The sequence below is a fragment of the Leptonotus elevatus genome, chromosome 12 (genome assembly GCF_054856555.1).
Source record: "Leptonotus elevatus isolate MCC_2025b chromosome 12, RoL_Lele_1.0, whole genome shotgun sequence".
In the NCBI taxonomy this organism is placed as follows: domain Eukaryota; kingdom Metazoa; phylum Chordata; class Actinopteri; order Syngnathiformes; family Syngnathidae; genus Leptonotus; species Leptonotus elevatus.
The window spans coordinates 13,020,268-13,033,868 of NC_141250.1; the positions used below are offsets into that span (position 1 = coordinate 13,020,268).

The 13,601-nt window shown below is 39.4% G+C and overlaps 1 protein-coding gene across 4 annotated transcripts in view; it reads right to left on the minus strand.

The window, feature by feature from the left end:
• Positions 1-1,324: 1,324 nt before the first annotated feature.
• The window catches only part of dip2a (DIP2 acetate--CoA ligase A), a 76,638-nt gene continuing 64,361 nt past the window's right edge, over positions 1,325-13,601 (minus strand). For 2 of the 4 annotated variants that reach the window (XM_086090871.1, XM_086090873.1), the window contains 15 exons: positions 13,135-13,215; positions 12,534-12,651; positions 11,583-11,704; positions 11,210-11,321; positions 11,022-11,131; positions 10,797-10,927; positions 9,402-9,570; positions 9,058-9,228; positions 7,956-7,985; positions 5,216-5,277; positions 4,713-4,770; positions 4,554-4,628; positions 4,029-4,203; positions 2,641-2,764; positions 1,325-2,526 (listed from right to left, as the gene is read on the minus strand). In XM_086090871.1, coding sequence (XP_085946997.1) covers positions 2,274-2,526; positions 2,641-2,764; positions 4,029-4,203; positions 4,554-4,628; positions 4,713-4,770; positions 5,216-5,277; positions 7,956-7,985; positions 9,058-9,228; positions 9,402-9,570; positions 10,797-10,927; positions 11,022-11,131; positions 11,210-11,321; positions 11,583-11,704; positions 12,534-12,651; positions 13,135-13,215 — 1,791 coding nt within the window. In that variant the 3' untranslated portion in view covers positions 1,325-2,273. The remainder of the gene's footprint in view (positions 2,527-2,640; positions 2,765-4,028; positions 4,204-4,553; positions 4,629-4,712; positions 4,771-5,215; positions 5,278-7,955; positions 7,986-9,057; positions 9,229-9,401; positions 9,571-10,796; positions 10,928-11,021; positions 11,132-11,209; positions 11,322-11,582; positions 11,705-12,533; positions 12,652-13,134; positions 13,216-13,601) is intronic. The other 2 variants (XM_086090874.1, XM_086090872.1) reach the window with 1 other exon arrangement.

The following is a 13,601-nucleotide window of genomic DNA, read 5'->3' on the forward strand; positions in this document are numbered from 1 at the left end:
AGGATGAACCACAACGCACTATAACCAGTACAGGTCAACTTAATTCTACCTTCTCTTTTGATTTCACATGTCCATTGGTTACGTTTAGAGAAGGTCAACTTAAATTAATCTGGAAGGTCACAGTGCATTTTAGCTTCAAGGGGAAATCAACCTATATGTGACCTCACTAGTCCAAACATGACATTCTGATTAATACTACATTTGTGGAATAAGAGTTATGCAGCAAAATCCAGCTGTTTTTATCCATCTAGGGGGCGGCCATTTTGCCACTTGCTGTCGACTGAATGAAGATGACATCTCATTTGCTCAGGGCTCAGGCAACGACCAATCACAGCCCAGCTTTAAAAAAAAAGGTGAGCTGTGATTGGTCGTTTCCTGAGCAACTGTGATGTCATTTTCACACGACAGCAAGTGACAAAATGGCCGCCTTCTGATATGGATAAAAACTGCTGGATTTTGCTGCTCAACTCATATTCCACTAGCGCAATATTAATCAGAATACTGTATTTAGACGATTTTTTTGGGGTGGGTGGTGGGGGGGGCTTTCTCTTTCATCCTGAAATTTTTCGCAAAGTCCAGTATCACTTTTTGTGTGTAGTGTAATGGAGTGCGTTTTGATTGTTGAGGATCAAATATGTTCACATTTGCCAGACTGTAATAGGAATAAGAAGGGGGGTCTTCAATTTGTGACGGTATCGACATTAAGTTTTGAGCCAAGTGGAGGCACACTCAATTACTTTACTGTTTTACACACATACCGACAATTGTTTTAATTCAATTTTTTTTCTCCCTTCCATTCAAAGTCAGCAGCGGTCCGATTAGACACATTATCCTGTGGCGTGTTTTAAAAGCAAATTTCCTACTTCCTACTGCTCGAAAAACGATCGGTGCTGACAATACTAAATGTTAAACATGCTCAATATTTACCATGGCAAATCCTTACAGGTGAGGTCAACGCAGAGTTGGGGCGAGCCTCGGACTCTGATTGTGTTCAAGATGCAGCACTTAATTAATGAGGCGACCTGGAGCTCAAATTCAGCAGCACGTTGTTACTTGTCCCCCAAGTCCTCACAATCAAACAGTTTGCACTGTAGTTAAGTTACTAGATGTGAAGTTAATCAAGCCTTTTCTACTGTGTACACTAATTATGACTTACAGTTGCATTTGCGTAGAAGGAATCCGTCGAAAAACTGAAGACCCCCTGTACTTCCTCTCTATCCGACAGCTGCCAAACTGGACCGAATGAAATTCTAACAGAGCTGGGGTAGAAAAACACTTAAGGCAAGGTCACCGCGTCCTTCCAAAGCCACAATCTTTACATCAGTCATATTGCATTGAGTTTACTTAGAAAAGTGAACGAACAAAACAAATTATGAAGAAAAGTGAAAGAACAAAACAAGTTTTGAGTGGAACAGAACATTTGTTATAGCATGGGCAGAACATTCCATGAACTGTTTCCTAAATGTGGTGTGCAATTGTTGACAGGCAAAAAAAGAAAAGAAGGGAGTGCACGGCTAGGCTGCAACCTGCAGGGGCGCTGTTGATACAGTCAACTAGTTTGTCCTGAAGAACTACTTTGACAGATCTCCACTATGGCACAATTCTTCCTAGTATTATTCTGCAAAACTGGTGTCCAAACAGGAGCAGAACATTAAAAAAATAATAATTAAAAAATGCCCATCCCTACTTTTAGGGATTTAGCGGATATGAAGCCAACATGCCCCTGCTCAAATGCCATGTTTTTGCGATTTATAACATGAAACCAAAATAAATACTTTCAAAAACTTCACCATAAATGGGACATATAACTTGTACAACTCTATGTAAAAAAAAAAAAAAAGCAGAAAAAAAAGCTCAGTTGTTCTAGGAGGCTTTTCGTGACATTTCTGTAGTCATCTTAAATCAGCTGTGTTATCGTTCAAAGGTTGTTGTTTTTTCAGGACAATGGTACATAACAATTTTCACGGCATTAAATACCACTACGGTCATCGAGTGGAGAAAATGTGGAACAGCGTTAACTTCTCCTCACCAAAAGCTGGCATTTTACAGGGGTGTGTGGACTTTTCATATCCACCACACCTGGTGGATTGAGCTACAAACCCTCCTACAACTTGGTCACCATTGCTCTCTGTTAATTACTGCAACATATGCAAACGGTGACAATTGGGGACATAACAGAGGAGTCCCTGTGGAAAATGGCAGCGCTACCGGTGTCACTCCTGGCCCGCAGCAGACAAAACGCTCCGGCGCGCGAATGGCGAGGAATCACCGCGTCACATGTTGTACGCCACGTATATGGGGTCCAGTTGGTCGGCCAGGAAGCCGTCTCGCAGGTGCATGCGTTGCTTCTCCCCTCTGGAGTTGATGGGGATGACGCCGGGGTCGACCACCACCACCACGCCCACGATGAGGTAGTGCTCCTCCAGCACCACGTTGGTGACCAGGGCCACCAGGTCCAGGGCCTCTTGCTCGGAGCCCTCCAGCTCCACCACCACCACAAGCAGGTTGGTCCAAGTGAACACGGCGCTGCGCAAAAAACAGGAAGCAAGTTAATGTGTGTGTGTGTGTGTGGGGGGGGGGGGGGGGGGTGTGACACGCACAAGCAGGGGAAATAATATGGATAGATCATTTTAACCTCACCATTCAGCTATGCTCTTATGGGAGCGGATGACGGAGGTCTCGATGTCAATCGGGTGGTACCTCATTCCCCTCAGCTCTAGGGTCTCATCCACAGAACCCACCACGTAGAGGGCGTCATGGCGCTCTAAGACAATTTCACATACACCGTTTACTACAGAGTTCCTTTAGTACGGCTGCAACACAGCCCGAATTTGTCACTCGACTCCACTACCTGGTACAGTAATAAAGTCGTATTTCAATTAAAATACATTTGCATGAAAAACACTTTTGGGCCATATATAACTGAAGTAGATTGTACTTAATTCAAGTAAAACAAAATAAGTTGTGTCCGAGATGCTGTAAAATCTTGGTCGGAGAATCAGGTCAGGTTGCTACAGTGACCTCTTTTTATGGCATGATAAAGGTGGTGGTGGTAATGCACCAAAAGTACCGGTATATGTCAACCGCCAAAAGAAAGTAGAATAAATAAATGCAAGCAGAAGAAAAAGAAATAAGGCAAAGAACTGTAGTCAACTATTGTGCGTGGCTTCTTCCAAAATGCAAGGCGGAATTCTAGTCAAGGTAAGCAATTTTAAACTAAAAACAAAAACTCCTTTGCTGCTGTCAACATGGGGTGTGTTTGGAAATTTACTCTGAAGCCCTAAACTTCTACTCCAGAGTGACCAACACAAGGTATCAGTATCGGTGCTGATACCAGCCTTATTTTAAGGTATCGGTACTGCTGACGGTGGCCGATACCAGAATTGGCCACTAGGTTTTGCAATCAGGAACTGAAATTAGAGGAATAGAAAATTGCCATTAATTTCATGCGATTTTAAGGAAAAATACTATATTGGGATTTATAGCGGCGTGACTGAGTGGTAGAGTGGTTGTCTCGCAACCCAGTGGTTGTGGGTTCGATCCCATGTTGAAATATCCTTGAGCAAGATACTGAACCCCTAGTTGCTCCTGATGCTGCATCATCAGTAGGTGAATGAGTAGTCAAATGTAAAGTGCTTTGAGGGCCTTGTAAGGTGGAAAAGCGATACATAAATGAAGTACCATTTTACCATTTCTTTAATATGATCTGTCATTTTTGGGGGGAGGAATTTTATGTACGAAGGGTATCTGTATCGGTGGCTACTCAAGAGTTAAGTACCGGTATAGTTATCGGTGTGAAAAAAAAAAGTGGTATTGAACATCCCTAAATAAAATCGGATCAAATATTTATATAAATATTTGGGCAACAACAAATATGATTTATAATTTGGGCCACAGCACTACATAAGGATCTTACATAATAATTTGTAAACCAATGACAGCAGGCGTATTTAAATATTTGCCCAGCGCACCGTGATTAGTAATCATTGATCTTGGAGAAAACACAGTCAGCAGGGGTTTATTCTCACCTCCGCTGGCATCCGTCAGTTCAGTGCGCCGCAGGAAGCCCAGGTAACCCGTCCTTGCCCACACTGTATGCGTATCCCCAAAGCTGAGCTTAGTGTTGAAGTGGTCCGCGTGCAGCGCTTCCTCTCCGTAGACGGTGTAGTAGCCCGTCGCATTGTGAGGACTGCTCACCCAGATCTAGTACACACACACACACACACACACACACAACCAAAAACAGCACATGGTTGTCATCATCAGATTTGTCTGCGGTGTGTGGCTTGCGAAAGAGGGAGAAAACAGGTTGCGTATGATAGACATGTTTACAAGCAGGGTGGTATCCTTCACGAAAAGTCCATCACCACAATAAAATTGACGAGTTTGCGACCTCAAAGTAATTACAAGCTAAGCTAATATTTAGCCTAGCTTTTTTCAATTAGCTTCGCTATCTTTATATATTTTTATTTATTAATCACTCTGGGTGCCTTGAAGCATGCTGCCTCCCACAGGTCAATTTTGCTACTACAGCAGGCGAAGTTGCAGCTCACCTCTCCGAGATGAGAATCTCCCAAGGGTCCTTTCGTCTCTGTGTTGGCAATAATCACCTTGACTCCAGGAAGTATCTGTAATCACAGCAGGATGACTCAGTGGAGTCTCCTGCAGCGGGTTCATAGTGTTTTTAACGTCTTTTTGGTGTGACACTGTACCTTGCCGGACTCCATCAGAGGCAAACTGTGCGGGGATCCCCTCTCAACCAGGCGAACCCTGAATGCGAGCCAAAAACACGATGACACATCTGCAGTTGCATAGCACATACTTGTGCCTTGTAGATAATCTCGAACAGTTCGGAATAAATATTTATCAAATTACATGGCAAAACAATAAAACACATCATACTCATAGATGCTAATTATTAAATGAATGTGTGGAAATCGCTACTGACGATGAAGTGCTAGTCAAACTTGGCTTACTCTGACCAACCAATCAGAGGTCAGAAAAATGCAGACGTTATTGTGAGCCAGCGAGCTTGAAATCTGATTGTGTAAAGAAACACTCCCATGTGGTAATATAATTTCAGTTACACAGGACATCACTACTGATTTTGAAGGCCCTAGGCAATTAGATTGATATAGCAATGCGAAGAAATGAAGAGAGTAGAGAAAAGAGAGAGTAGTCGTTGTAAGGTCAGTGCTTATGATAGACTTCCCACCTGTCATGTCGCAGAGCCCTCATGTCCACGTAAACTGTTGTGGGGTCCGGTCCCGCGGTGCCCTGAGGAACGACAAAGATGCACAAATGAGCTACATTCCAGTTGACGTCAACGCATCCTACTGGTTTGCCATTAACACTTTAAAGCGCACACATTGAAGTTGTTCGACAGTGACATTTTTAACCCCAGAAAACTATTGTAGGACTTTCTTTTCAAAGATTTTAATTATCATAAGGGTCATAATGAAGTTACAAAAGTGAATTATGGTTTTATTTCATTATTTTAAATGTAAAAAATGATTTTCATTTGCTGATCGCATGGCTCTATCGCCTATACAATATGAAGTTCCAAAAATGTATCACATGGTTCTACCAATTAGAAAATCTCAAGTTAGAGGTTTTGAAATTTTTTTTTATTGATAAACACAAAAAGGCATTGGTATACATTTACAGTATTTCACTGGGGGGAGGGGGGGGGGTCATTACATGGTCTCGTGGTTTTACTGTCTTATAAATGTCAAATTACTTTTTGTAAGATTCTCATTATTCATTTGATTAAGTTTACAAATTACATGGTGAGTTTTTTTCTTTCATTATTTATAAGCTTAATGTTTCAAAAGTATTTTTCCCCCATGTATTTGCTATGTTATACAGCCTAAAAGCTTAAGTTATTTTTCAAATCAACAATTATTTTTTTTGTAAATCATAACATTAAAAGTTTCATTCATTGCTTGGGAGAAATCACATTTGTCTAATGTCTTATAAAATCTAAAGTTACTTTTAATTAATTAACTGAACTTAAACATTTAATTATTATCATTAAATTCAGATTAATTTCTTCTCAGTAGGATATATTTTTCTTTCACTAATTTTAACTTTCAATTATTTTCATTAACTGTCTTTGTTGATTGGCTGGGAGAAATCCCTCAGTATTATAGTGAGGTGGTCGGCGTCCATTTTGACTCCAAATAATAAGTTTCCTTTGCTCTTACCAAGGGCTACATGAGAGCTTTTAAAAACAAGAAATTACCAACCAACAAGGGACATTTCCGACGGAGCAATTGCTTAAATTAAATGCAGCAACATGACTCGCCTACACGAAAACTCACACCCAAATTCAATTACTTTGATATTGAAATGAGTTTGCTTTGGATTTGTCATCCTTCTCACGCCTCTGCCAAGTGTTAATGCAAAGCACCAGCTAGCCATGAGGGTGAGTGACGGCCAACTGCAGGGTCCAAGCACACACGCACGCACGCACGCCCGCACGCACGCACGCAGAGTTTAGCACAAAGCTGAGCATTCATTCAGCATGGAATCACCTGGCCAAAGATTAGGGTATGTCATCCGATAAAGCTATCGGTGTAATTAGACAGAAATCAAACATTTGTTTTCATTATCAACCAAAAAGGCCTAACTGTGTGCAATGGGAATTTGCAATTTGGTCTCAAAGTAAAATGTAGAATTTGATTTGTTTGCAAATTGCACAGAGGTTAACTTCCTTTTAACACTTGAGTGCCGAAAAACAACAACTAAATATGTAAATTACAAACATATGGGCGATTCTAACATAAAAAATACAGTTTAATACTTTTACGTCATGGACCTATTTGCTGCTTTTCTTTGATTACATTTTTAATGATTAAATCGGTCACACTAATCCATCAATATTGTTAAGCAACTAATTAATGCTTAATTTTAGAAAAGCTAAAATAGCTACAGCTAGCCTGTAGTCAGAGGTGCATCCTGTACAACGAGTGGTACACATGCTCCCTCTAGTGGTACGTAAAAAAATAGTACTTTCAGTTGTATTCAATCATATTTTTTGTTACAATACATTGGCATTTAATCTGTAAAAACTGTTTAGATTAAGACTTTTATTCAGATTAATGCATTTACAATAATATTATATTTGTAGGAATAAAATCCCCCGTCTCGTTTTTGATGAATATTTAGGTCTACTACGACGATGGCGGTTCTTTGAGAGCCAAGTGTTTTTGTCAAATGGTACTTGGAGTAAAAACAAATTCTGAACTACTAACCTAGATTACAATGGAAAGCTATTTTAGTAGGTAATTTTTTTTAAAGTGAAATTTATGAGATTTATTACAAACAAGAGTATAATTATGATTATAAAGAAAATAAATATAAAGAAATTGGTTAGGAGTTGGTTTTCTCAATCAAAATGTGCTTTATTAATGTGTATAATATGGGAGTTTCACGTTGAACCACTAAAATACATTAACTTTCCTATATGTATTTTAATTTTATTTACACCTGTAGTGGTTGACTTGTTGAAGTTCAAATGTTACTGAAAATATTGTGAAGGTTTTCAAATCATATTTTACCCTGAGGGGGACTTTCTTCAAAATCTGAAAAACGGGAGGCTACACAGCATCAGGAGCTCTTTTTAACAAATATTTCCAAACATCACATTTGCCTCACTGTACGTGTGATCGCCACACACTTTACATTAGAAAAAGTCCTCAACAGGCATGCACGCCGATTCCTTGCGCTAATGTAAAGCAGCGCAGGCGGCATGAAGGCATCCGAGAGGCAGCCGATGCAGAGAGAATAGCAGACCTGGCCGCAAACAAGTTTGTAGCAAGATGGAGCTGATTTCTTGTCACGATAAACAAAAAAACATGAAGGCAGAGACAAAACATGCAGACACGCACACGCATGGAAAAACAGCAACAGCCCCCCCAAAAGAGCAAGCAACCACTCTTGTCTGACAGTACCTGCTCCATCAGTTTCCCTAACCTGTTGGGCTGACGGGACACATAAATAAAATACATTTTTATGTGTTTATGTATACACGTGGACGCACACTCCAACACAACACATGTACACAAAACCAAACAAAGAAAGAATCCAGAGAGGAAATGAATTTAGACCCAAAATAATCACATTTAAAAATTGGCACAAGATAGACAGTCACAACATTAGGTACACTTGCACAATCTAAAAATAATACCTAGACTTTGTTTAAAAAAAAGAAAAAAAGTCCAGTCCAGCTATCACTAACACAAGATCATGTCTAAACTTTTTATAAATCATTTTAAGGGTGTCAAAATTAATGTGTTAATTTTGAGTTAATTTAATGTTCCTTTAAGCCACTAATTATTTTGAAACGCACGGTTAATGACCGCCCCTTACTTGAAAAGCCAGTACTGGGAGAATTCCAGTCGTAACTCAGCAGGCACATCCACGTGAAAATTTAGCAGTAATACATTTAATAATAACGCATATATTTGTGGAGACTGGGGTCAAGCTGTATTTTACAATTTAAAAAATGTGGATAATTTGTAACTTCATGATTAGATAGCTGTTATTATGAAAAGAAAAATGCACTGAGCTGTCACCAATGTCTTACAAATGCAATTATGCCATCTAGTGGCAGAAAAATGACCAACACAAATTAACATCAAACTTTTTAATTTTGACTGTATCAAGGACCAAAAGATGCAGACATATTTCTATTAGTTTTAACATTTTTTTCCACTTTTATGTCAACAAGAGTATGAAAACTTAGAAAAAAGTATTTTATTGTACATTTGGAACAGATATAAAATTTGCAATTAATCGTGAGTTAACTATTGAAGTCATGTGATTAATTATAATTAAAAAAATTAATCACCTGACACCCCTAATTTATTTATTTATTTTACTACCATTCTCGACAGCGTCAACCCTAAGTGAGTGAGCATCTCAAGATTGTGCTGGTGTACCAAATGTTGTACATTAAAACATTGTACCACGTGGACAGCATTTCCGTGGAACAATTTCCCCCCCATGCACGCAGTTAAGAAACAGGTCAAGTCCTGCCTGACGTATGCTAACCTGCAAACAGATGGCCACGTTCACCCTGCAGCCGAAGGTGGTGCTGACGGCGCGCGCCGAAAGCCCCAGGTCCTTGAAGATCTTGGAGAAGGACTGCGTGAGAGCTATGCGAGGCCTCTCTTCCGCTACCACCATGCACGTGCGCACACACGACAGGTTGACGTTCCGCAGCTGTACACGGGAGAAGAGTTACACATTTATTTCAATACTTAAGGAGACATGTTATTAAAAGTGACTTTTTAAGAGCCAGCAATTTGATAAAGAAGGTAAAAAACATGATAGAATTGATGAAAATGAGTTGTGTTTTCTTTATTTTCTTATATTTGATCTTGTGTCACACTCACCCGTAGTGCTTCCGTCTGCGAGCCCAGCCCTTTGGTGCACATTTCCATGACTGAGTAGGAGCAGAAAGTGACGCGCACTTTGTACTGGCTGACGGCGGCCAGCCAAACAGAAACGTTGCTTTCCAGTTCCAGAGGGGGAACCAGAATGGACTGGTGGCCAGAGTACACACTGCAACACACAAACATATATGGAGTGATATAAGACATACGGTCAATAAAAATAAATTCAAATTAAATTAAAATAAAAGTAAACAGTAAAATTGTGATATGCTGTATGATAGGGCTGCTCGATTATGGAAAAAATAATAATTATGACTATTTTGGCAATAATTTAAATCATGATTATTCAAACGATTATTTTTTGGTACAAAACAAGAAAATGTTTAAGCATTTAAAAATATTAAGACCAATAAAAAAAAAATAGAAACACTATAATTATGTAAGTTCCTTTATAATATACATTTATACTAATATATATTCATTTATTTATGTTGTCAAAAACTTGGAAGTTGGAGTGCAGCATGTGCACTGTGCAGTAAGACGATCATTTATTTTTTGGTACAAAACAAGAACATGTTTAAATGTGAAAAAAAATATATTAAGAGAAATAAAATTCTTTGAAACACTATAATTATGCAAGTTCCTTTAGGATGAAACAACATTTATTAAATTATTTATTTTAATATTTAGGAAAAATGTGCAAATGTATATATACAGTACAGGCCAAAAGTTTGGACACACCTTCTCATTCAATACATTTGATTTATTTTCATGACTATGTACATTGTAGAATCTCACTGAAGGCATCAAAACTATGACAACAACTATGACAACTAACAAACACATGTGGAGTTATGTACTTAAAAAAAGGTGACAATAATAAAATAAGTACATCAATTAATAGTCACCCTTTTCTCTGATTACTTTCTTGCACATTCTTGGCATTTTCTCGATGACCTTCAAAAGGTAGTCAGTCACCTGAAAGGGTTATTCAACAGTCTTTAAGGAGTTTTTAGCGGTAAGAATGCCAAGAGTATGCAAAAGCGGAACCAGGGGCAAAAGATGGCTTTTTTGAAGAATCTATAATATAAAACATGTTTTCAGTTATTTCACCTTTTTTTTTTGTTAAATACATAACTACACATCAGTTCATACATAGTTTTGATGCCTTCAGTAAGAATCTACAAAGTAACCTGTCATGAGAATAAAGCAAATGCATTGAATAAGAAAGTGTGTCCAAACTTTTGGCCTGTACTGTATAAACAACTCTTTTTTTTTTTGTTTATTAATAATCTTTTCTTTTCTTTTTTTTTACGATTATGCAGATTTTGTAATTGTGGAGTTGTAATTGAATTTCAATTACTTGCACAGCCCTAATGTATGACAATGGCTCACCTGCACAGGCACCAGAGAGCGAAGCCCAGGCCGCAATATGGGTCTAGACAGATGGCTATCTGGCGAGAAGGGTAAAGCTCACACTGCAGCTTGATGGAGCGGCACAAAGCACCAGTGGCTGCATGGGACATCTAATAGACCAAATGAGATTCAGCCATACCATGAAGACAATTTGTAAAAATGAAAAATGAAATAAAAACAATCCTTAGTATCTCCAGCACCCACCTTGACTCCTGCTAGGATGCCCGTGGTGGAAACGCTAAAGTCAAGGTATGCTAACATCTCCGGAGTTGGGGGCTTGTAAATCTGAGGGCTTTTCTTCCTGGGGAGGTCATCTGAATCGACAAATTTAGAACTCAAATTTGTCAGCGGGAGAACATGTAGTAAAAGCGTCCGTGTGAATTGTAGCTCACCTGTGTCAAGGACCATTGGCCAGCTCTTGACATCCACTGCAGCGGCGGCCTCTTTGGATTTCAGTAGCTTCATTATTGCTTGAGTGGTCAAGATGCACACTGACTTACTGACCTGTAACACATGGATAGACCACTGACTGCATTGTGCTTCATGTAAATAAAGCTACAGTAAGTGGGAATTGTAAAATGGACTATGTAGTAGTAAAAAAAAAAAAAAAAAAAAAAAAAAAAAACTGTAGTAATCAATAGTCTATATTTCAGCAGTTGAAAATGAACTACCACCACTGGCCATTCTTCACCACCCACACGCACGAGTCATCTTGAAAAAGGCATTGTCTTTAATAAATTGTTTTCCCAACCCCGGTCGACTTACCTCAACAATCATCTTGACGGTGGGAAGGGTGGTGGCCAGGTTCTGCGGATGTGGCGGTCTGACCGTCACTGGGACACAGCCAGCATACAAGCAGCCATAGAAGGTGGCAATAAGGTCGATCCCTGCGCATAAACAAAGCCACTTAAGCTACGTTCACACTGCAGGCAAATGCGACCCAGATCGGATTTTTTTTGCCCAAATGGGACCTGTATCCGACTTTTTTATGTCAGTCTGAACAGCTCAGTTCAGATTTTCTTCCTATCTGACCAAGGTCACTTTCATATGTGGTCCCAGATCGGATACGTATCGGAATTTTTGCAATGCGACCGCAGTCTGAATATCCGAGACGTAAGTGAATCAGCAAAGTTGTTTCGAGTAATGGTAGTGACTTTATATTAGACTTTAATTTAATCCCACTTGAAACATAAAGTTAAACATAAAGTTGACACTTGTGATGATATTAGTAATTTACTCATTTATTTATGCGCGGCAATGACGTGACTTCATCGTTAGGAGAGAGAAAAAGGAGAGGTCTCCGTGAGATGGGGAGCTCAAACAGGCTCTCCTCATTTTCACAAATTGTTATTTCTACCTTCTCCCCTCATCACTCTGTAGATATGAGATGGTAAAAATATGAGCCCCGACAAAACGTTGGACCATATGTATTTACTTCCGCAAACACAGCGTTGTGAGTGACGTTTTTTCTTCTTCTGCGCATGCGGGTCACTTTTGGGACACATACGTTCACACAGCAGACAGACTGAGGTCGCAATTAATAGGTAATGTGAACACTTACTCATAAAAAAATTAATCAGATTTCACCCCAAAAACGGAATTGAGCATTAAGACCTGCAGTGTGAACATAGCTTTATTGCTGGTTTACCATTCACAGGCTGTTGAGATGACTGATTATATTAAAAAAGCGGAGCCTCAGGGCTTTGTTGTGAATACCTGGCGTGTAGACAAGTGCGACGTGGTCACCGGTGTTGAGACGTCCCATCAGGGCTGCGGCCACCCGCTCGGCCCGCTTGTGGAGCTGCAGGCAGGACGCCGCACTCGCCACCGTGCCCTAAAGAAGCACGTGGCAAATGTGTCAACGCAGCCATGTCGGGTAATAATTCCTCATAAACAATTAAGATCTCAGTTGACTAGTCCGGTGATTCCCCATCTGTAAATCAATGTACTGAGTTGAACATCCAACGTCAATGACATTTTGTTGACTTTCGAGTTTGCTTGTTCTCACTTCTCATGGGGTTTTCCCACATTCCTAATACACACGCTACAGTCTGAGTCAGAATCAGTGATCCACTTTGCCATCACGGATTAACCTTACACATCACATCACAAATGATATGCATTGATGCGTACATGCTGAGTGAAATCACGATCAATTGAAGTTGCTACGGCCATGGCAGTGACTTAAAAGCCAGCCAATCATGGGACAGCACTGTAGCGGAATTCATACACTTTGAATTATATTATGTCATTTATTCAAATATAAGACTTGCTTTCCATTTGAGAGCTGAGATAGTAATTGGACGTGCTGAGGTACCTTGGCATTGAGAACAAGGAACAGCTGATGGTCCGGAGTGGCCTGCGCTCTCCACTGTAGCACATCTTGAATGTAGAGGAACTAGCAGGGCCAGGAACCATGGACGCATATAGAGACAACAGTGACTTAAAATATATAGATCGGGGAAGGATTTTTTTTTTTTAACCTTTGCCTTACATGCATGAATGATGACAACCTCTCGGTAGTGTGTTATTGACTCTTTTATGCAATGTAAGTATTTTTTTTATTTTTTTATTTTTTATTTTTTACATTTTAACATACTGTACTACTGTTGGAAAATCCAACCTCACTACAGTGGACAGTGATTCAACACTTGTTCACACTGGTTAGCAATTATCATAAATAAAGAATTTAAAGTGGAAGTCAACCTTAATAACTTCTTGATAATAATATGTTATATGTGACCTTACAAGTCTAAACATGACATTCTGATTAATATTACATTT